The 23,553-nt window shown below is 43.1% G+C and overlaps 1 protein-coding gene across 5 annotated transcripts in view; it reads right to left on the bottom strand.

Moving 5' to 3' along the window:
- Positions 1-9: 9 nt before the first annotated feature.
- The window catches only part of TRPC1 (transient receptor potential cation channel subfamily C member 1), a 56,537-nt gene continuing 32,993 nt past the window's right edge, over positions 10-23,553 (bottom strand). For 2 of the 5 annotated variants that reach the window (XM_006123986.2, XM_075937656.1), the window contains exons 9-12: positions 17,299-17,480; positions 12,828-13,029; positions 11,988-12,182; positions 12-5,538 (exon numbers count right to left, since the gene is read on the bottom strand). In XM_006123986.2, coding sequence (XP_006124048.2) covers positions 5,311-5,538; positions 11,988-12,182; positions 12,828-13,029; positions 17,299-17,480 — 807 coding nt within the window. In that variant the 3' untranslated portion in view covers positions 12-5,310. Of the gene's footprint in view, positions 5,539-11,987; positions 12,183-12,827; positions 13,030-17,298; positions 17,481-23,553 lie in introns of all 5 variants that reach the window. The other 3 variants (XM_075937657.1, XM_075937658.1, XM_006123984.3) reach the window with 3 other exon arrangements.

Genomic DNA, 23,553 nt, shown 5'->3' with positions numbered 1-23,553 from the left:
TGGGCTCTTACATTATCTAAGATTAAGATATTTTAAAACCTTATGCTAGACCAAAGAATTATTTATATATATAATTTGATAAGTGGAACATGCTAAAAAATAGAAAATCTGTGATCATTGACATGTTTGCAATGCTCTGGCACTTGGAATGGAAACATTTTCTTGTGGAGTATAAGATCTGCTTCTGATATCTTTGGAAGACTATAGGAACTGGATTTGGGTTTTAAAAATTTGAAATTATACTACAGCACAAGGCTTTTATCTAGTAATGTTTTATTTAGCTTGTTTTATTTTGCAGTATTTCACAAATAAAGACAAAACATTCACTCTCTAGGTAAGGGCTAGGAATCAGTCAAGGGACAGAGACCAAGATTCAGATTGACACTCAGCACTAGCAGTACAAATGGGTAGGATATTTTTCTGCATAGGTTGATGAGATAAAAAAAAAATGCCTTAAAGTCAGAATGATTTTCTATTAGACATTATTCCCTTTATATATACATGGAAGTAAATGACTAGGAAGGAACTGTTTGGGATAAACAGGATTTTACATCCCTTGTTCTAAGCGAGTAAATGAAATGTTTAACCAGTTAATCGATTAAGGAGAGGGTGGATGGAGGGGGCACCAGTCTAACTGAGCTGGAGCACCATTCCCTTCCCCTCCCCCTGCTACCATTGCTGACGAGCTGCTCGGTCCAGGCTGGAACATCCTATGCCAGTGGTGGGTCCTGCTGGCCTGGAGGCAATGAATTGGAAATGTTAAACCATTAAGGGTGAGGCTTACCAATTAACTGCACATCTCTAGATACCACAGTAACTGGTGTTCTAAGTCAGTTTTGTCCATTGCATTCTGTCTGACATCACCCCCATATTGGTGCACATAACAAAAGTCATGTGCCCCCACACATTGCACAGTGGTTGGCTGCTAGGGCCATTGTTTGTGTCTCTGCATGACACGCACTGTGGGGAGGGGGGGAAATCTCTGCATGTTGAATAGGCCCTCAAGCAAGCTGCAAGGATTGTGCTGGGGGCAGGAGCAGTGCACAGAGTTCCCCCAAGGAGCTCGCACTGCCCAGAGATGCACATTCTGGGGCCCCAGCAGCTTTGAAAAGTGTGCTGGGGCATAGGTGGCCCAGAGTATCATGGCAGAGAGGATATGAATGTTTGACAGGCCACATTTGGCCTGTGGCCATATTTTGCCCACCTCTGAGCTAGATGGTGCTTGGTCCTGCTGTGACTGCAGGCGACGAGACTTAATGACCTCTCAAGGTCCCTTCCAGTTCTAGTATTCAGTGATTCTATGACTTACCCAGCATCACACAGCAGTTCAATGGTACAGCCAGCAATAGAACCCATGTTTCCTACCTCCTACTCCATTCCTCTACTCACCAAACCAGGGCTACTCAACACGTGGCCCACAGGCCCGATGTGGCCTGCAGCCCATTTGTTTGCGGCCCGGATTTACACGGGGCCTGCAGATGGGATCCTTTGAACATGGCCTCCAATGGGAGCACGCTCCACAAGGGCAAGGCATCTCCTAGGCGGGGTGAGCACTGAACCACCCAAGCGGACAGGCTGGCTGGAACAGATGGGGTACAGGGGATCGGTGTTTCTAGCCCCTGGGGAGAGGTGCCAGGGCATTGTGGGAAGTGCTTTATATTCATGCCTGTCAGTGTGAAAGAAGCTATTTGCATATACACTTACATGTATGTGCAACCACAGTTATTGTGGTCCTTGGCATGTGCTGTGTCATTGTGGCCCCAGGACTTGCAAAGTTGAGTAGCCCTGCACTAAACCAAGCTGCTGCCATGCTTTGGCAATCAAGTGACATTTGTTTTAAAACTACATTTGTAATTCTCCAGTTTTACACGTAAGTTTTCAAATACTGGTTCATGTGTAGACTGTGCATTCTAGTGCTTGCATAACTAGACATCAACTTAGTGAACACCTTTACACTGCCGAAGTGCTATGGAAGCGATGTGTATTTTCCCCTCTTTAGGGGGGCTTGCGGGTGGAAAGGAGAACTGCACTAATCTCTGTGATAGGGGCTTTGTAAATATTAAATAGACTGCTTATGGAATATTAGTAATAGACTACTCAAGAGGACAGTAATTCCAAATATAAATTTAGAAATACAAGTTGAACCTCTCTAGTCCAGCACTCTTTGGTCTGGCACCATCTGTGGTCTGGCATGATTTTAGTTAGTTGTCCACTTATATCATGGATGTGACCAAGTTTCCTGTGGTCCCATAAAGTTTATTTACGGCTACCAGACCTGGCTTTTAGTGTTCTGTGCTATTGAGTTCTAATTTACCTCAAATATCTTCTAAGAGCCCAGTAAGCAGTGGAAGAATTGACAATGCTGCTAGACGATATTGCATAAGCTCATCACAGCTCTGGAAAAAGGTGTTTTCTCCTCAGAGAGGAACATTTTAGTCAGGTGTTTCCAGACTTAAAATATACATATTGCCTAGTGGAACAATAAATGAAACAGAGGAAATCCAAAAGCCAAGTATCATGTCCATGCCAGCACCTTAATTGAAGATCCTTTCATTAACAAACCTGTTCAAGACTATGGCTTGAAGGGAGCCTGGAACATCAATTCCATTCTTATGTCTGTATGAGTCAAGTAAGAAACAATCAATCTCTTTCTTAAAAGTTTGAGAGAGAGAGAGAGAGAGAGAGAGAGAGAGATCTGAAGGAACTGACCACATAGAAAATGCATCACCCAGAAAAATTACTTATCCATTACTTTACTTCTGACCAAGAAGAAAGACAAGAGGATTAAGCCAACTCCAAGTCTCAATACAATGAACACACTAAAACATATGTTGTTACTAAAGTACCACAGAGAATAAAATGCTGCTTTACAGGACCCGGAACTGCATTTCTGGGTATATCTGATCTCACCTCAGGGCAAGAGGATGGACGAGATGACTTAGCACTTCTTTCAGCCAATGTTTCTATTGTTATAGATATGAAAATCTGAAGCACTATACCATTTCAGATTTTTTCCCCCCAACTCAAGAGAAATGCCTTGACATAACATAGCTCTATATTTTGCTGGGCACATAGAAGATGAAAAGAGAATTATTGGCTTACAAAGAGAAATAAAGGGGATATTGTGGAAATATTAATAGATGGGTATCAATAGCTTCCAGCCAACTTCCTTAAACGCCTATGATAAAATATCTTGCTGTGCTGTGTAATGAACTGAAAATTATCAGCTCTCCTAAATATTTTTCAAGTATATCTATTTTGTTAATATCTAATACAACCAAATTTTTCAAATTGTTTTTTATTTCTTTCCTTTTTTTGGCATGTATTACGTAATATATACATTGCGCAGTTTTTGTGTTTGGCTTGTATACTAACACAACTTATCACCCCACTCAAGACTTTGATCATCCTCTTGTTTTGGAATACAGTCCTTATTCAAATAGAAAGCTGACAGACAGATCAGAATCTCTAAACAAGAGCTTCAAAAGGCCTGATGTATAGACCTCACATAGGATATGCATAACTCCACAGTGCAAATGATAGATTACTTTTACGAGAAATATTTTTATAATGAGAATTTGCTCAAAAGAGGGAACATGGACAAGCTGCGTCAGCTCTCTGTGCCCCAGCATCAGTTACAGTAATATGCCATTGTGGCTAGCTGCGCCTTCTGACCTTAAGACCGACTAATGATCTAATTCCCAACCCAGAATATTAGAACATTGCATCCACAGGATTACTGCAAAATAATCCTTGAACTATCATAAATATAATCTGGGTTTCATATAAAAAAAATACAAGAGTTTCACGTTTTCTGAATTCTAACTTGTCCACTTGAATTATACACAAGCATATGAAGATTTACTATACCCTCTAACAGAAAAAAAACTCACAAAGTTCTTACTTTCCTTTATAAGCAGAATTAAAATCACAAATAATTATGATATAAACACCTTGCAGTTGGAAGCGGTAAATTCAGAAAGAACACAAAATATCAAGATACATTTAAAACAGGATATGAAAAAAGTCTCTCAAAGAACATTCACAATGCAGCTGAGAGGGTACTTCAACACAGATAGACAAGCACTAGCTCTGCTCAAGCCAGCATACTAGAAGTAGCTGATGTAACATGGGCAACAACTTGGGCTGGGCTAGTTGTGAGTACAAAATTATGTGAGCTTCCTAGATACATACTTGAATAGTTAGCCCAAGCCCCAACCTATGCTACCCACAGCTGTGCTGCTACTTTTAGCAAGCCTGTCTATTGTGCTGGAAAACTCATTCCCAGTTGTGGTATAATTATACCCCAAACCAAAATCTTCTGAACGCACATCTTCCAATTCATAAGAATAACGTATGTTCTTACACAGAAATAATTGTACAGTATTTCCATTTGTTTTAATAAAAAAAATATTTAGCCTGGCAAACAAATAACATTTATGCTCTAGAGCCATATCTAATTCCTGTTAAAAAAATGTTTTCCTATGCCAATGATGTGTAATGCAGATACAAGTATTTCTGAACACTACTCAAAATTAAGAGGCTATTTAAAAAAAAAAAATCCCAAACCCCAAGAGTTGCATATGGCACACAGAGTGCTACCTAAAAAATCTTTGTGTGTTTTTTAGAGGCCTTGACTATTTTAAATGAATCCATTAAGGTTCTGGAGATGGATAGCTTACTTTGGCTCTATGTCCAAGATTTAAACATCCCCACTACCCTGCAATTTTCAGGGAACAAATCACAAAATTGATTTCCCAATGTTTTACAGTTGTTAATATTCAGTACATCATGTACAAAATCTGGCACCTATACAATCATGCAGTCTTTAAATTTCCATTGCAAACTAGTTTAAATCATACTGGTTAAATTTCTATTAAGAAGGCACCAGGTTTATTTTTAAGTATTGTTAAAATCTCCATCTTTTCCCACAACTTGGAGAAAAAAAGAAAAAAAAAACTAAGAGGGGGGAAAAAAAAGAGCAAAAAATAGGGGAAATAAAACATGCCAGCTCCGAAGACCTGTAGACCGACAGCTAAAGTGACTTTGTCAAAATCCACATTTTGGGTAACATTTAGTGTAAAATGCTATATACATATTTTACATACTGTACATTACATACTTAAAGAGCTTTACAGGAATGACATAGTAACATCTTTTCAACTTAGCTGAAACTCATGCAGATACAGTTTCAAATTTTATGTTGTGCAAAAAACCTGCTTTTCTGTTTGGTCTGGCAACAGAAATAAGCCATCACTGTCAACTGTGGGTATACCTAAAGTTAAACATGATCCTTTTAAAAACTGGGCCTTAATTTCTTGGATAAAACATAGCATATTTAGATGTCCGAAAGCCAAGTAGATCCCTCATTTCATTTCGGAATTTTGATAAATCTTGCCGTAATTCATTGAGATTTTCCATGGTTGCTTGATCCATGCTTTGCATCTTTTGTCTCATGGAGGTTAAGTAACGATGGACTAAACAACACATCACCTTTTGGTAGTTCTCGTCCCTCTTTTGCTTCAGATTTCTCCATTCCTTTAAACAAAAATAAAGATTTACTAAACAAAAGGGAATTATTTTTATTTATTTAATTAGAAGATTTACCTGGTGTTGCTTGGGTCCTTAACTCAATTAATTTTTGTTTTTTGGAAAATAAAATGTAAATGTACATGCTTTATTTGAATCATTGCTCCGGGCTGGGGCTTGGGTTCATTACGCAGGCTGCCCTGTGGAGAGAGAATACTACCCCAGCCGTCTCTCACCACAGCAGCTTGCGGCGGGGGGGGAGGTGGTGTCAGGTGAGAAGTGCCTGTCCGTGGTCACTGCAGCTCCAGCAGGCACAACTAGAGGAGGGATGGATGTCCCCTGGCTGGGGCAGACCCAGGTTCATCTGCTCCCTGTGCTCTCCAGAAAGAATGAGGAATTGGAGGCGGAGGGAGAGGAAGCTTCAGCCCCTCCCCCAAAAAAGGTTCCTGGGGGGACGGACGGATGGACGGACTTGGGGTTGGCGCAGTCCCAGACCAGGGGTGTGTGTGGGGCTACGGTCATTTAAAAATGTAACTGGTTAACACTATGTTTAACTAGTCAACCATGGAGCAGCTCCCTGCGTTGCAGCAGACCTGGCTGGGCTGGAGCACTGCCGTGGATGGGGCCTGCTCCAGCCCGGTTGGGTTCACTGTGCTACTGCATCATGCTGCGGGGGACTGCTCTGGCAGAGCCAAACTCAACACAATACCATGTTGGGCAGAGGGCTATCCAGCCCAACTGCCAGTTAACCAGTTACTGGTAAGTATCATGCCCCTTTACATCTACAGGGATGGCATGCCCTCATCCAGCCCGTTTCACCTGCCTTTTCTGTATGGTTTTCTCAGAAGCAATCCCATTTCCCCAGCACAACCAAACCCTTACTTTGCTTTAAGTTATGATAAGAGAAGGAATTCTTAGACAGGCAGACACACAAACTCTCTCAACTAAGTAGGGGTACATCTTCACAGAAGGGCTAACGTCAAATTAAGCTATGCAACTTAAGCTACACAATTGACGTAGCTGAAGTCGAAATAGCTTACCTCGGCTTTGGCACTGTCTACACAGAAGGAAGTCGAAAGAACAACACACTTCCTTTGACTTCTCTTACTCCTTGTAAAATGAGGTTTACCATGAGTTGGAGTAAGTTATCCTCCAGCTCAACATTATTTCAAAATAATGGCTGGTAGTGTAGACACGCATTATGTTATTTCAGAATAACATCAGTTACTCTGAAATAACGCTGTTGTGTCAATGTACCCTAATAGATTTGAGCCTTGAAGTCTGTGTACAATTACATTGGCAGCACAACATACATCCACCCAAGATGGAATTCTTATGTACTAATTTTCAACTTGTGTACATGTATATGACAATGTGTGCAGCCTTTTGAGATAAAAATGAGACCGGCCCACAAAGCCCAATTTGTGAAGCAAAAATGGAGGTCTTGTAATCTATCTGGCTTGGAAAATGTTATACAAATGTATGATATTTCTGATTTAACCTTTGTACTTAAGAGTATGTTCTGTACAGTCTTTCAATCTGGTTTGCTTGAAATATTTTTGGCTGCAAGAAGGAGCAGCAGCAATTAGTATACATAATTATAGAGTACATTAACTATGTTTATTTAAAGAAAATGTAACACCTCCCCAAAATTAAGAGACTCCAGTGTTCCTTTTTTGGTTATTTATTTTGACATGTCATATGGCATGTTTATAATTAGTCATTCCCCCCCCCCCAATTCTAACTGCACCATTACAAAATTTATTACAAGTCTCAGCACTGAAGAAAAAGAGTGTTATTAGGTTTTATATTAAGCAGCAGGGCCATTAAAGATTTCATTAATGGATTTTGTTTTGTTCAAAGAGGAAAATTATGCCAGCCTTAATTAAAAATCTCAATTAAAACTGAAATAAATGTGCGCGTTCTTGCCTTGTGCTAACAGTTATATTTTGGATTCAAAGACTAGGAAAGTTTATGGCCAGAAGGGACCATTAAATCATCTGGTCTGATTTTTCGAGCCCTGCAAATCCATGGATATCTGCAACCACGGCTGTAGATGCAGATTACCACGGCTCATTTTTCCAGATATAGATACAAATTTTACATCTAGAACCCTGCAAATTTGTGGATATCAACTGATCATTTTTGTATATGCAGGTGGAGCTATAAACATTGTTTCTGCACAGGGGTCTACTGATTTTATCTACATCACGAGCCATAATATTTCTCATACTCATAACATAATATGAGTATGAGAAATATTCTCACAACATAATATGAGTATAACAACTTGTGCTTGGCTAACGCATCCAGAAAACCATCTAATCTTGATTTGAGAACATCGTGTATCTGAGTAGTTTGTTCCAAAGGTTATGCACTTCAAATTATAAATGAGGAACAAACTTTAAACAATGCATTTTCTGATTTCAGCTTCCAGCTATTACTGGTTCTTTTCATGCCTTTTCCCACTAAACTAAATAGGCTTGTTAGTAGTCAATGCTTTTCCTTGTAAAGACACTTATATGCTATAATAAACTCAAACCTTTCTTCTGATAAGCTATAAATTGAGATTTTTAAACCTCTGAGGCTACGTCTAGACCGCAGCGCAATGCCACGTCCAAGGAACACATCCACTTTTCTGAATTTTTTTTGAAAAAGCAGACGTGCTCTTTCACCATCCCTATAAACCTCATTCTGTGAGGCATAAGGGATGTGTTGAAATAGCAGGTTTTTCTGAAATCTGGTGCCGTGTAGATGCGCTAACTTTCAGAAAAACCTCTTGCGAAAGAAAATTGGAAAAAGATTTCTGATTTAACTCTACAGTCTAGATGCAGCCTCACTATAGGGTACTTTTTTCCAACCTTGAAAAATTATTTTTGTGGTGCTTGTCTGCACCCTTGCCTATAAAATTTCAACATCCTTTTTTAAATGCAGGCACCACCATTATTTACACACCATTCTATTACTGATTTCACCAATTCCATATACAGAGGTGAAAAATCACTTCCTTACTCCTACTCACTACTTTGTTATTTATACATCTAAAGATCCCATTAGCTCTCCTCACAGTATTACAACTAGGAAGCTCATGTTTAGTTGCTTGTTCAACAGGACTCCTAAATCCTTTACATGGGCATTGTATTCCAGAATTTACAGTCCTCTGTTCCACAGGTATGGTCTGCATTATTTGCTCCTGAATGTATAACTTGGTATTGGCTATATTAAAACACATTTTACATATCCCAACTGCTCTGTATGAATGGCTGAGTGGTAAATAATGATAATAGGGCAATCCTTCTGTAAGTTACCGGGCCATTAGCAAGGACTTTATATTTACTTACAGATCATTGATCAAAATGCTCATCAGTCTTTTGTACTGATCATCATGGTAGAATCCTAGATTTCTACTTCCCCCTCTCCATTTGATGAGGATTCTGCACTGATAACTAATTTCTTGAGCTCCATCAGTTAAGCCACTTGTTTTATTTAATGTGGGCTTTGCCAATATTGTATAGTGCTAATTTTTAATTAGTGTATCATATGGTACTACATCAAAGATTTTACATAAGTATATTACATTTACTCAGTTAACTTTATCAGCTACATTTATAATATCTTCAATGAAATACATCAGGTTTGTTTGATAAGAACCATTTTCCATAACATCATACTGATGGGCAATTATATTTGTATGCTTAAATTCTTCATCAACTGAATCCCTTATAATCTTAACCATTATTTTGGACATAACTGAAACTATATGTAGAATACATTACAGTAAAAACTTTTTTATCAAGCATGTCAGGAAAGTGGGGGGTGCTAGTAAGTAAAAAATTCTAGTTAACTAAGAGGGAAGAAGTTTGGATGTGGGGCTGGGTATTGGAGCATAGGAGGTAGAAGAAGTTTGGGTAAGGGAAGGAGGTTTAGGACAGGAGGTTGAGGCATGAGAGGGTTTTGGAGTGCTGGATTCTGGAAGCGCTCATGTTGGACGGTTCCCTGCAAATGGTGACCTGTCCCTGCTGCTGCTGGTGGAACTGTGGCTAGGCGGCTCTGTGCATTGCCCACACCCAGCCCTGAGTGCTGACTCTCGACCAATGGGAGCTGCAGGGGCATCACCTGCAGGTGGAAGCAGCATGCAAAGTCACCTACCTGTGACTCCTCAGGGCAGGGACAGGTTGCCATTTGCAGAGAGCTGCCCGAGGGGAGTACCTCCAATTCCCATATTACACCCCAGCTACCACATAGAACCTGTGCCACACCCCCTCCTGTGCCTCACTCTCCAGCTCTACATCTCCTCCTGCAGTCTGAACCCTTCATGGCTATTCCGCCATGTAGTGGTCCGGAGTAGCCGCCCACTGAGCCGAAGGAGGAGGAACCCCTCCAGCCGCCATGTTGGGCTGAGGCTAACCCCGCCCTGTCACCTGACCGGAAGCCAAGGCGCGGTCCCAGAACTATAAAAGCCCAGGCAGCAGCCTCAATCAGGGCTCAGCCTGCCAAGAGACTAGAGGCCTCCTCTGGACTCCCAGCCTGAGGAGTGGGGACTGAGGCCTGGCCAGGGCCTCCTACCTGCCGGGGCCCAGAGGCAGACTACCAGTTCCCTGCCTAGGAGGCGGAGGCCCAGCTTAGCCCGCCTACCTTCACGGAAGTGGCTGAGGATCCAAAAGGCCAGCCTGATCCTGTGCTCCAGCGCCTGCCCTGGAACTGGGAGAAGCGGCCCCAGCTACCTAGACTGGAGGCGCCGCCTGGGACTCCCACGGACCCTGAGGCCTGGCCCAGCTGCTCGACACCGCCTGCATCAGGAGCCCAGCTGAGCCCCACTGACCTGCAAGCAGCGAAGGACAGGACCAGACCGCCCCAGTGGGACAAGACCCTCCTGGACTCACTGCCTCCGCCGCCCGATACCCAGGTACCGGCTGAGGGGAAGAACGGAAGAGGCCCAGAGGTAGTGGGGGCTGTTAAAGACCCCAAGGCTGGCGTGTTTTGGGCCGGAGACCCCGCTGAGCCGTAGCAGCCTTCACTGCTGCTCCCAAGGCCCTGGGCTGGGGTGCAGTGGAATGGGCGGGCCTGAGCCCCCCCCGCTGGGTGGCAGTCTCCCCCCTTGCCACTGCCACAGGCAAGTAGCCTGCAACCCTCCTGAACAAGGAGACCCCGTCCCCTTCTCTGTGGCCATACCCTGAACCAGGGCCTGGCTGTGCTCTAAACTGAGTGTTTGTTGCCATGCTCCGAACCAAGGGCCTGGCCCCTCTTTAACTGATTGCTCTGGATTGTTTGTTGCCCTGCTCTGACTGAGGGTCAGGGCCTCTTGAACTGACTGTTTGTTGACTGTAATCATGTGCTGCCGCCCAGGGCCGGACGGAGGCATGGGTGAGCCGGGCAGCTGCACAAGGGCGCCAACCGATGGGGGGCACCTGATGGCAGCTGTAAGGAGTGCGCAGCGTCCCTTACAGCTGCCACCGGGCGCCAGGCGCCCGGCTCCCACAACGCCGGCCTGCCCGCATCCCCACAGCGCCGGCCAGCAACGCCCTTCCCCCCACGGCGTCTTACATGGCCCGGTGCGTGCACCAGCAGCGAGAGCTGAGCCGGACTGGGCCGCGCATGCGCCGTGCACCCCAGGAGTGGGCCCCAAGCTGCGCTCCAGCGGCCGTAGCCGTGCCACGTATGTGCCGTGCGCTTGGGGGCAGCGCCGTGTGCCCAGGGTGCCAGAATACCTCAGGCCGGCCCTGCTGCTGCCCCTGAACCAGGGCCTGGCCTTCACTTTGATAGCCTAACTGTGCTGGCTGCTGCCTTGCCCTGAGCCAAGGGCCTGGCCAGGTTATAAACTTACCGTGTATGTTTGCCGCCATGCCGTGAACCAGATCCTGGCCTGCTTGTAAACTTGACTCTGAGTGGCCTGTCACCCGCCCTGAACCCGGGCTCGGCGTACCTCCAGAAAGGGGCTGGGTGGACTTGCAGCCCCTTCCCCCCGAACCAGGGCGGGGCTTGGATAGATGCACAGACTTTTGAGTGCTGCCCGCCTGAAGGAAGGTCGGGTACGGACTTGTGACCTGGGGGGGCTTGGCTTAAAGGGGCAGTATCGTGGGCCAGAGTGACCGCTCACTGAGCCGGAGGAGGAGGAACCCCTCCAGGCAGGCAAACCGACTACACTCCATCTAAGAGCAGCAGGGACATATTGCTGCTTTCTGGGAGCCACACAGAGCCAGGTAGGGAGTCTGCCAGCCCTGCACCAACCAGACTATAAAGCAGACTTTGTATCAAGATAAGAAATGCTAGTTTATAGAGCTTTGTAGTAACAACAGAGCTAGATAAATAAATCACAATACAGTAAAAGCTGTTATGACAGCACCTATCACGTTATAGGAACCTTCCAGAGAAGACAAGATAAATATCTTAGGTTCACTGTAGGAAGAAATATTTCAAAGATTGTTAAAATACACTTAACTTTCCAGAAAATTTCTTACCTTCAGGCTATTCTGACGTTTGACTTTGCCAGTAGTAGTATGAGAGCTGATCCATTTACTAAGGCTGTTGAAGAGATAGCAGATAGTCTTAGGAGAAGGAATGACATTGAAAGGTGGAGGTAGCGTGCATTTGTCATCAAAGTAGCTAAGCCAAAGCTTGGCACGCGCAAACTTCCATTCTTTGTCTTCGTGATTCTAAAATATCAGAAATATTAAGATAACATTGACAAAATGAGCAAGAAAGTCTGCAAGAAAATATGTAATGTTTTGAAAGTTTATACTGGTAACTTTACATGGTTTATATTTTCCAGTACCTTAAATGCTAACATTGAATATATTCACCAATATATGCTATGGCATAAAAAAAATTAGCTACTTGTGTGTATAATTCTTTTATTAAATGCACTTTAAAGAAATATTTATAATAACTAAAACAATTGAATACATTGACAAAAATTGATTCTAGCTATAGGTACCATAAGACTTAATCTTCAATTCCCACATGCCTGTACCTTTAAAATTCATAACACTATAATACTTGATGTAATTAAAAAGAGAAAATAAACAAAAAAGCCGAAAATTAATGTGTGATGCAATTAAAAAGGGGAAATAAACAAAGCACCAAATATTAATTTCTGATTTCTGTCTTTCAGTCCATAAGTCTGCAAGTATTATGCATGTGAACTAAATTAAACTACTTGCATGCATAGAGCTATTCATGTGCGTTTTTCCACAATCAGGAATTACACTAGAATCCTCAGTGTAGAGACTAGCTTTATCCTGTACAGCATTAAGAACATTGCTGACACTTTGACTAAAAAAATAAGTTTATTTACTTACTGCTATCAGCTGAAAACTTTTATGAAGCATTGCAACTAAGAGCTTGGTAAGGACAATCACAACCACTACGTTGTATGTACCAACAATAACAGCGCCCACAAAAGACTGCAATTCTTCACGATAGCTAAATCTCGTGACAAAGATTGCTACATGTGCTAGGGAAAAGATGTACCAGAACAGAGCAAAACAGGTACCGATAAACCTACAAAAACAAAATCTCTGGTTATATATAAAATATTTAACATATTTAAACACACAAATGTAAAGAAATTAGCATGTGAATTCAATTATTCAGAATGAACTACCAATTGTGTTCAATTATTACTACTGTACTTGAGGTCCAGATGGAGAATAGTTCTTTATACTATAAGCAGTCCCACTTAAAATCAGCACTGCTAATTGTAGAGTAAGGTGCTACAGATTGTCAGTAAAGGTATCATCATCTGGCCCTAACTGATGATAAAACAGAGCATTTCTTTCCAATTCAAACCATTGCATTTAAAATAGTAGTTTCCCCTGAAATACTCTGTCTCAACTGCCCATCCCCCAAAGCAACCCGACCCACCAGCCAACTAATACCTAGGTGCAATATGGTCATTGGATTAAGCCAAGCAGAGTGACTAAAAAGACTTTAATTGACTTCACTGAATTTTGGATCAGGACCTATGAGTGAGCAATAATGCTCTATATTTTATGGTAACTGATCAACATAATAACACAAGACTAGGCATGTGAAATGTTAACTGGTTAAATGGTAAGCATCACCCTTAAAGGTTAACCATCAACTGGTTCCTGCCATGGACAGGGGGGTGCTTCAGTTCAGGCACTCTGGAGGCAGGAGGAGCTTCTCCAGCCATCTTGTAGCAGTCCCTGCCTGCAGGGCAGGGAAGTATGCTCCAGCCCAGCCTCAGCAGGCATTGGGCTGGAGCATCCCCCTACCTGTCTGCACTCCTTTTAAATCAGTTAACTGGTAACCAGTTAACCAATTAAACGGGATTTTATATCCTTACGTGAGACACTATCACTGAAGAAGTTATAGTGATAGAAATGTAGCTGTGTTAGTCTGGTGTAGTTGAAACAAAATACAGGACTATGTAGCACTTTGAAGACTAACAAGATGGTTTATTAGATGATGAGCTTTCGTGGGCCAGACCTACTTCCTCAGATCAAATAGTGGAAGAAAATAGTCACAGCCATATATACCAAAGGATACAATTAAAAAAAATGAACACACATGAAAAGGACAAATCACATTTCAGAACAGAAGGGGGATGCGGGGGGGGGGGGGGGGGGAGGGAGAAAGGAAGGTGAATGCCTGTGAAGAAGTTATAGTTCTCCTAGAGAAACAGTTACCAAGTTCAATCACCAAGTAATTCAATTTTCTAATCACAATGGAATTATAAAAGACACTTTTATTATCTGCTGATCACTGAGTTTACAAACCATACTGTAGTATATCTTTAAGGCACCTTAATGCCAACAGCAGTGAAGACATTTCTCAATATATTAAGATACAATGAACTTCAAATTTCTAATCAATACATTAAAACCGATACAGTTTAGAAAAAAAACAAACATTTTTGTGTTTTTATAATTCACCTTGCAATTGTTAATTTAGCAAGGAGGATATGGTCAACCCTCAGCATGCAAACTTTCTACTTATTAGACCTTCCTATGAAAAAACTGCTACTGTGAATACATTCCAAAATTGTTAATGTGTCTGTCATTTTACAATTAAAAAGATACCAAAGCATTCCAATCTATATTACTATTTTAACAAACTTCGAATTGTAATAAGTAGCATGGCAGGTTGCTTTAGTTGCTTTTCAACACTTGATATTTAAATACTAATCTAAGGCTATGTCTACATTGGCATGATCTTGTGCAAATACTCTTTAACGCAGTGGTCTCCAACCTTTTTACACCCAAGATCACTTTTTAAGTCTCAGAACAGGAGAACATCTACCGTCCCGCCCCTTCCTTGAAGGCCCGCCCTCTCTATTCTCTTCTGTCCATCACTTGCTATCCCTAGCCCTTATACACTCTGTTAAACAGTTTATTTTTAAATTATGCAATATATAAAATTAAAATCACATGTTTATAGTTATGAAATAAATGGCCTGTTTTTAATTAATGCTATTTAAATGTCAAATGAAACATTTAGTTATACATTTTGTTCTCTGCTATTTTGTAAATCTAAAATCAAGTATTGATAATTGTATATATTTTTTCTTCCAATAACAAAGTCTCAATGTGACACCTGTAACTGAACAGTATCTGCCAGTGTCCTGAAATCTGGGTTGTAGTCTGAGATTGCTAGTCGTATACAGTCCATCAGATGGGCATCTGTGATCCTGCGCTTAGCCTGGGAAGCTTGCTCCAGCATAGCTGGAGCTAGATGCAGCCTCCCTGGGCTGAGCGCAGGGCAGCCAGGCTGGAGGGAAGAGAAGTGGCTGCCCGGCCAGCTGGCCATGGCGCTCAGCCAGGGTACACCAAGCTCCACGTGGGCAGGTGCAGAGGAGAAGCCACCTGTGATGGGGTGGGACCCGCCTATCCTCCCAAAGTGGGTCCACCCCGCACTGACCCCGCAATTGCCCTCTCACTCTTGGGGACAGCACGGCGGGAACTGACCGCTTGCAGGCGGTGTAGCACCGCCGCTCGTCAGCTGGGCAGCGGGACAGCTGGCGTTGCTAGGCAACGCGCACCGCATGAGCGGGGAGTAATGGCGGCCGGAAGTGACGTCCCGGCGCGGGGGTGACGTCAGACGCCCAGGGAGCTAGGCCGGAGGGGGAATAAAAACACCCCGGTGAGTACCCGGTGGGGGAGGGGAGAAGGAAGAAGAGATAGAGGAGCTCGGAGCACAGGGCGACGGGAGACGGGAATTTAAGTAGGCAGGGTGGAAGAAGCCCAGGGCAGGGCACGGAGCCGGCGCACCGGTGGGTTAAGGGGACATACCCCTCCGGTGGGACAGGTCCAAGAGACCCTGTCCTTAGGGCCCTGGGCTGGGGTCTGGGAGTGAGGGTGGGCCCAGACCCCCCACCCTGCGTACCCAGGGCGTAACTAGTGCGAATAACTGCTGTTAACTGTAAATACGCAGTTCAAAAGGACTACAGAAGGAAGGAGGTGTGACTGAACCCCCACACCATTGATCAGCTGGAGTGAGGGACAGCATCTTTCAGCTGAAAGCCACAGTCAGCTGGCTGGGGTGTTTCAGCCCTCCCGACCTCCCAGCTCTCACCATTCCTCGCAGCTACTCACCTGTGTTGTTGCTCAGTGAGTAGCTGCTCCTCAAATGAGGAAATCTAATGTAACAGACACGCAGTTCAGAGAGGGCTCAAGAGTTACTCTTAGAGCCCCTGAGATCTACCGGTAGATCACGATCTACTGGTTGGTGACCACGGCTTTAACGCAAGAGTTCTTGCGTTAAAGTATTTGCACAAGAGAACGTCTACACTGGCACGTGCCTTTGCGCAAGAGATGTGCTTTTGCACAAGAGCATCCGTGCCAGTGTAGACGCTCTCTTGCACAAGAAAGCTCCAATGGCCATTTTAGCCATCGGGCTTTCTTGCACAAGAAATTCATGTTGCCTGTCTACACTGGCCTCTTGCGCAAGAACAGTTGCGCAAAGAGGGCTTATTCCTGAGCAGGAGCATCGTAGTTCTTGCGCAAGAAGCACTGATTTCACACATTAGAACGCCAGTGTACTTGCACAAGAACTCTCAGCCAATGTAGACAGGCAGCATGTTTTTGTGCAAAAGCGGCTGCTTTGGCGCAAGATCGCGCCAATGTAGACACAGCCTAAGAGTTAAAATGGGACGAATTAAGACACTATCAGAAGTACAGGTGCTTCTTTGCTCAAGTTGGTACTATTAACTCCTCATTTCATAGCCAATAAATTTGTTTATTAATTTAAAAAGTATACCTATCTTACTAAATAAATACGTAAAAGTTTAACAAGGGTAGGTCTTGTGGGCAAGTTTTTAATAAACAGAAAATGGAATTTCATAATAGATTATTGGGAATCATAGTACTCCATAGGTCCCCCCCTCCCTGCACTGTTTAACAACAGTGTGCTAGTACTATTACAAACTATAGGTGGGAATGCTCATGTTATAAATATTTATTTTTAATAAAAGCGTGGACAGGAAGAAATAGCTTCTTCATTGTGTTAGGGAATGGTGTTTTAACTTCCTAGGATGAGTCTACACTGTGGTTTTTGTGTAACTCAAACTCATGTAGTACCAATGAATCACCACCAGTACGAACATCTGTGGGAGTACTATCCCTAGAGACCTGTCTCTACATCTATGTAGAGTTGATACTGCAAATTGCAGTGTCGCTACAAACTGTAGTGAATCCAGGTCATAATTCTCACCCGCCCCTCCTCCCCCTCACGTAAATCATCTGCAGTCGGCATAAATGTCCTGTAGCTGATTTTTAAAAGTATTTTATTTAGCATGCTAAAACTCACGAATGGAATGTGTCATTGCTTTGCTGTTCACAGAAGATTCCTGCACAGTCCTTGTCCTTCTCTTCCTTTTCAGTAACTCCTTTGTCATACAGTTGGGTCAATCCAATTGTGAATGAGAACAAGACAAGAAGAAACATCCCTAGGAATTTTCCAAAGTCTTGCAACATCTGCCCCATTGAAATCTGTGGAACACATTACCAATTTCCATTAACAATGAAATATTCATCACTTACCAATATTTCTCTGCTCAGTCATCAGAAAAAATATTGTGAAGACGATATTTTTAAATGTAATGTCAATATCACTGTATCAGAATTCAGGACTGTAGCCAAGAAGAGACAATATCAGGTATATTTAGGCTACCAAGGTGAAATATGAACACCATTTTAACACCTGGCCAAAAGGCCTCAGCTTGTTTTTGGGCCTGATTTGAGTAGCTATTTGAGGAAGGACTCTAAGTCACACGATGAAATAGTCACAGGAATAGATGTGTTAAACTGCTAATATTTAGAAAAATATATATGGCAAATGTTCCAGATGAAGCTGCTCAGAGTATTATGAGGATTTTTTCAAAGTGTTAACAAGCTGTCCAGTGTCCAAGTAACATATGTACATGTTAACAATTTTAAGTGGGAATTAACAAGTAAACCTATGAAAAGTGAAGCATCCCAAAAGTAGTGGGGTAGGGTAGTTCAAATAAGGAAAAAAGGTTGAAAGATTCAGAAATATGTCTGAGTTCAGTGGGAGACAGCATAAACTACATTGCAAAATTTTTATTCTGGCCTGCATGCCTTGGAAGACACTAGGATGACATCTATTGTTAACAATAGCGTCGATGATGATGAGAAAGATAATTACAATGATTCAGGGATCTCCAGCAAGAGACAAACAGGAGGGCTATCTGCCTCAAATATCTACAATATAATGGACAGCACTCTGACATAGGGATGTTAATGGTTAAGCCGTAAGCCTCACCCTTTACATCCCTACTCAGATATCCACCCCAAATGCATAGTGTGGCAAGGGCCCCTCTTACCCAAGCCACCACTGCGCAGGACTCTCATTCTTAACCCCAGAGTTTGGGTTTTGCAGCAGGTCTCTGTGGTAGGGAGCCCAATCACGCCTCCTCAGACTCCCTCCCTAGTTGCCTCCACCTAACACTATTACAGATTGTTCTCTCAAACTCCTTCCTCTCTGTCTCTCCACCACCTCCCTTCCGTCCGTCCTCTCACGTTCCTCCCCAGCTTCCAACTGCAGAGGCTTTTAAAGCCCCTCACCCAGCAGAGAAGGCAGCTGGCCCCAATCTGCCTGAGCCAGCTCTCTCCCAGCTGCCTCTAATTGGCCTGGAGTTCTCTGCTTCTCCTTACAGGTTTTTTTACCCTTTTGGGCGGTCTTTTTCCCCTCTCTGCAGCAGCTCCATGGCCTGACCCTGCCACAATAGCTAAACTCATAGGCTGTGTCTAGACTGCATCCCTTTTCCGTAAAAGGGATGCAAATTAGACACTGCGCAATTGCAAATGAGGCAGGGATTTAAATCCCCCCCGCTTCATTTGCATGAAAATGGCTGCCGCTTTTTTCCAGCTCAGAGCTTTGCCGGAAAAAAGCGCCAGTCTAGACGCGGATCTTTCAGAAAATAAAGCCTTTCCCGAAAGATCCCTTATTTTAAGAGGAATAAGGGATCTTTCGTAAAAGGCTTTATTTTCTGAAAGATCCGCGTCTAGACTGGCACTCTTTTCCGGCAAAGCTCCGAGCCAGAAAAAAGTGGCAGCCATTTTTATGCAAATGAAGCGGGGGGGATTTAAATCCCCGCTTCATTTGCAATTGCGCTGTGTCTAATTTGCATCCCTTTTACGGAAAAGGGATGCAGTCTAGACACAGCCATAGGCTACATCTACACTGCATGATCTTGTGCAAGAACTCCTTTGCAGAAGAGTTCTTGTGCAAAAACTCTTCCAGAAGAGAGCGTCTACACTGGCATGTGCGTTTGCGCAAGAGCATCCATGCCGGTGTAGACGCTCTCTTGCGCAAGAAAGCTCTGATGGCCATTTTAACTATTGGGCTTTCTTGCGCAAGAAATTCATGTTGCCTGTCTACACTGGCCTCTTGCGCAAGAACAGTTGCTCCTGAGCAGCAGCATTGGAGTTCTTGCGCAAGAAGCACTGATTTAGAACATCAGTGCACTTGCACAAGAACTCGCGGCCAGTGTAGACAGGCAGCAAGTTTTCGCGCAAAAGTGGTCACTTTTGCACAAGATCGCGCCAATGTAGACACAGCCAAATATTTTATCTTAACCCATATCACCTTTACATAAACACTTTGTTCAAACCATGGAATATGCCAACCTCTTCATTGGCTATCTTAAGGAACAATATCTGGACAATTGCACCATGAAACCAAGGATATCCCTGAGATGCATCAATGATATTTTCATCCACTGGACAGATGACCAAAATGCCTCAAATATCCACCACAAATTCAACTACCACCAGCTGTCTTATTAAACTCTCTCTCTAACGGTCCTACACCCACACCAACTTCTTAGACACCACAATCAGCTGCAACAGGTAGACTGCTACAGACAACAATATACAAGAAATCCAACACATCACTATGCTTACTTTCAAACATTGAGTAACCGCTCCAAACACACTAAGAAATCTGTTATCTACAGCCAGGCCCATAGATCATAGAATAATAGGACTGGAAGGGACCTCAAGAGGTCATCGAGTCCAGCCCCCTGCCCTCAAGGCAGGACCAAGCTCCACCTACACCATCCCTGACAGATGTCTATCTAACCTGTTCTTAAATATCTCCAGAGAGGGAGATTCCACCACCTCCCTTGGCAATTTATTCCAATATTTGACCACCCTGACAGTTAGGAATTTTTTCCTAATGTCCAATCTAAACCTCCCCTGCTGCACTTTAAGCCCATTACTCCTTGTCCTGTCCTCAGAAACCAAGAGGAACAAATTTTCTCCTTCCTCCTTGTGATACCACAAAACATACTCCAAGAAAGGCACAGACACACTTAAAACTGCATTCACCAAACAAAGACACTCCACCCGAGAAGCAGATTGCATTATGAAATGGGCTACCCAAATACCCTGAGGCTACAACTACACTGCAGGCTTCTTGTGCAAGAACCATTTTGCACAAGAGTTCTTGTGCAAAAGGTCTTCCACAAGAGTGCATCCACACTGCCATGTGCTTTTGTGGAAGAGATGTGCTTTTGCGCAAGAGTGTCCATGGCAGTGTGGATGCTCTCTTGCACAAGAAAGCTCTGATAGCCATTTTAGCCATAGGGCTTTCTTGCGCAAGAAACCCCTGTTGCCTGTCTACACTGCCTTCCTGTGGAAGAGCTCTTGCGCAAGAGGGCTTATTTGTTGTGGGAAGAGGAATAACTCTTGTGCAAGAAGCCCTGTTTTCCGATGCTTTACTGTAAATTTACTTGCACAAGAACGTGTGTCCAGTGTAGACGCTCTGCAAGTTTTTGCGCAAGAACAGCTGTTCTTGTGCAAAGCCTGCAATGCAGATATAACCTTAAAGAATCTGCTTCAATATGGAAATAAAACCCCCTCTGACCGCATATTCCTAATTGTCACCTGCTACACCACACTGGAAACCATGTAGAACACAATTACAAGCACACACAAGAAATACTACATCCTCAAAGAAATCTGCGAAGCCTCCCTCTTCTTGTCTTCAAATAACCGTCAATCTCATGAAGCTCATCAGAAGCAAGCTCCAGACAAAGACCTAGGAATTTAAAGTGGCACCATACCGTACTATAACACCACATGCAAAATCTGCAGACATATTTCCACTGCTCTGATGATCAATACACCCCACAACACACCTTTCAAGATCCATGGGCCTTACATATGGTCCATCTCATCCAATGCTTTATATTTTCCAACAGCAACTATATGAGTGAAACCAGATAATCCTTACATTCTCAAATGAAAGCACACAAAAATGATTAAAGACAAAAACACCATGATGACCTTTGGGTAAACATTTTTCACAAAATGATCTCTCTCTAAATGATCTCTAAATCTGACCTCTCAGTCCTCATCCTCAAAAGAAACCTGCCCAACACCTTTAAAAGACAAGCCTAGAAGCTTACATTTAAAACTTTGCTAAACATTAAAAATCAGGTTTTGTAAAGTCATAATTCCAATATTTTTATTATGAGAATCTGCAATCCACTAACCCCTTTTTTGTACTATGACTTCAGGGCATTAATGAGACACTTCACCTTGAATGATCCCTTAAGAATGTGAGGTAACTATTTATACTAAACAATCTGTTCCAGTTTGTAGTTAGTTGTGACACACTGAGTGCCTTTCCCAGACACAAAGAGGGGCTCTGTGTAGCACAAAAGCTCTTTTCTATCATCAACAGAAGTTGGTCCAATTAGGGATGTTAAATTTCAATTAATCAGATAATCGAGTAGAATTTCCATCGACTACTGGATTAGTCGACAGGGGGACGTGGAGCACTCGCTATCCAGGGTGCACCTCCAGGCTTTTAAATGTAGTAAGTACTCCCCACGGCTACATTTAAAAGGCAGAAGAGCAGCGGGGAACATGGGGCAAGTGTGTTCCAACTGCTGTGTTAGGATTGAAAGTTTTATTCTTTTTATATTTCTTATCTTAGGTTTAGTAATGTAAGGTAATATATAGAATCATATTTAATATAGTAGTAATGTAGCAGTAATATAGCAATATAAGGCATATTTATTAACATACATTTAATATTTTACAAATTAAGTCCTTTCAGTTGAAGATCTATTTTCTTTGTTCTGAAGTTTAGTAAATGTCCTAAAGTAGAAAAACAGTTCTGGGTATTGTGGCTGTGTTAATAAGATTAGAGGAATTCTGCTAATGTGCAAGCCAAAACCTTAATTTCTTGATTTACAATTGCAGATCTGTAACCTCGAAACTCCTTGTAATATTGCTCGAGTGTGTGAAAGGAGTGTGAATGTGTCGAGATAAGATGCAAAGTTATATGACTTAGAACCAGATGGCCAAAGAAGGGGGTGAGCGAGTGTGGGTGAAGGCCAGAAGACGGGACGACCTAGCTGCAGAGAAGCCATCTATAACAATCGATGCGTACCCCCTACTCACAAGAGGATTGGCAGACTGATGAATCTGGAAGCGGAGTGGGCACCCCCAAAAGATGACTGATTACAGGATAAGCTTTGGAAGATGTTTGGGAACGACTGACATCAACAAGATAACATTTCAGTCACAAGCTGACAGAGCGGAATCCATGGATTTCAACAGAGAAAAGGATTATAAAAGCAAGGTGCTTTGCTACGTCTGCCACCGTCTTGAGAGGAGTATCAGATCGATCGACTGACAAGGCCCTGTCCCCCCCCCCCCCCCCCCCGTGCTCGATCTAGCTGGCCACTAGATTGACACAGACTCTGGACTGGTAACTATATCATCCTCTGGCAGAACTGTGTATGCATGATGTCTTGTGTGTGTGTGTGTGTGTTTGAAAAGTATATGCAACTGTTGTATTCTCAATAAATGCGGCGTACTGCCTTTTCCCCTATAAAAGATTTCATGTGCTTCGTTTAAGCATAACATTTTGATGGAGAATGCTAAACAGCTGTGCTTCAGCCTTTGAACGGTAGCAAGAGCCTTGCCGGGAGGGGGCGCGGGAGAGGGGGAAGGAGGAGGAGGCTCTTGCTACATTTCAAAAGCAGAAGCATAGCAGTTAGAACCTGGCGCAAATGGGGACTGCTTCAGTTCCCACTTGCGCCATTTCCCCACTGTGCCTCTGCCTCCCCTGCTTCCCTTGGAGATCGTGCTGGGGGCAACCAGCTCCTGTTCCCCCTCTTGCTGCCCTTCTCTGATAGACAGTGGGGGAGGGGGAGAGTCACGACCAATCGAGTCACTACTTAACTGTCCGATGACTACACAATAAGCATAAGTGTAGTCCACTAGTTGCTTACATCCCTAGGTTCAATAAAAGGTATTATCTCACCCACTTTTTCTCTCCAATATCCTGGGACCAAAACAGCTTCAGTATCACAGAAAGACAGAAATAAGCGCCATCATACATGCTGCTCTGTGGTCCACAGTGCTCTAAAGTATGTGATTTTAATTGTACTTCCATGTAGCTGTCTTGTTTTGGGCAGGCCATGATATATATTAGACCCAGAGATTACTGGTATACTGCTATTTTAAATGATGTATATGAGATATCTCCAACCTTTTTAAGCACAAGATCACTTTTTTAATT

The sequence above is a fragment of the Pelodiscus sinensis genome, chromosome 10, assembly GCF_049634645.1.
Source record: "Pelodiscus sinensis isolate JC-2024 chromosome 10, ASM4963464v1, whole genome shotgun sequence".
Lineage (NCBI taxonomy): Eukaryota > Metazoa > Chordata > Testudines > Trionychidae > Pelodiscus > Pelodiscus sinensis.
The sequence above is the reverse complement of the archived record's forward strand: the minus strand, read 5'-3'. Positions and strand labels throughout refer to the sequence as shown.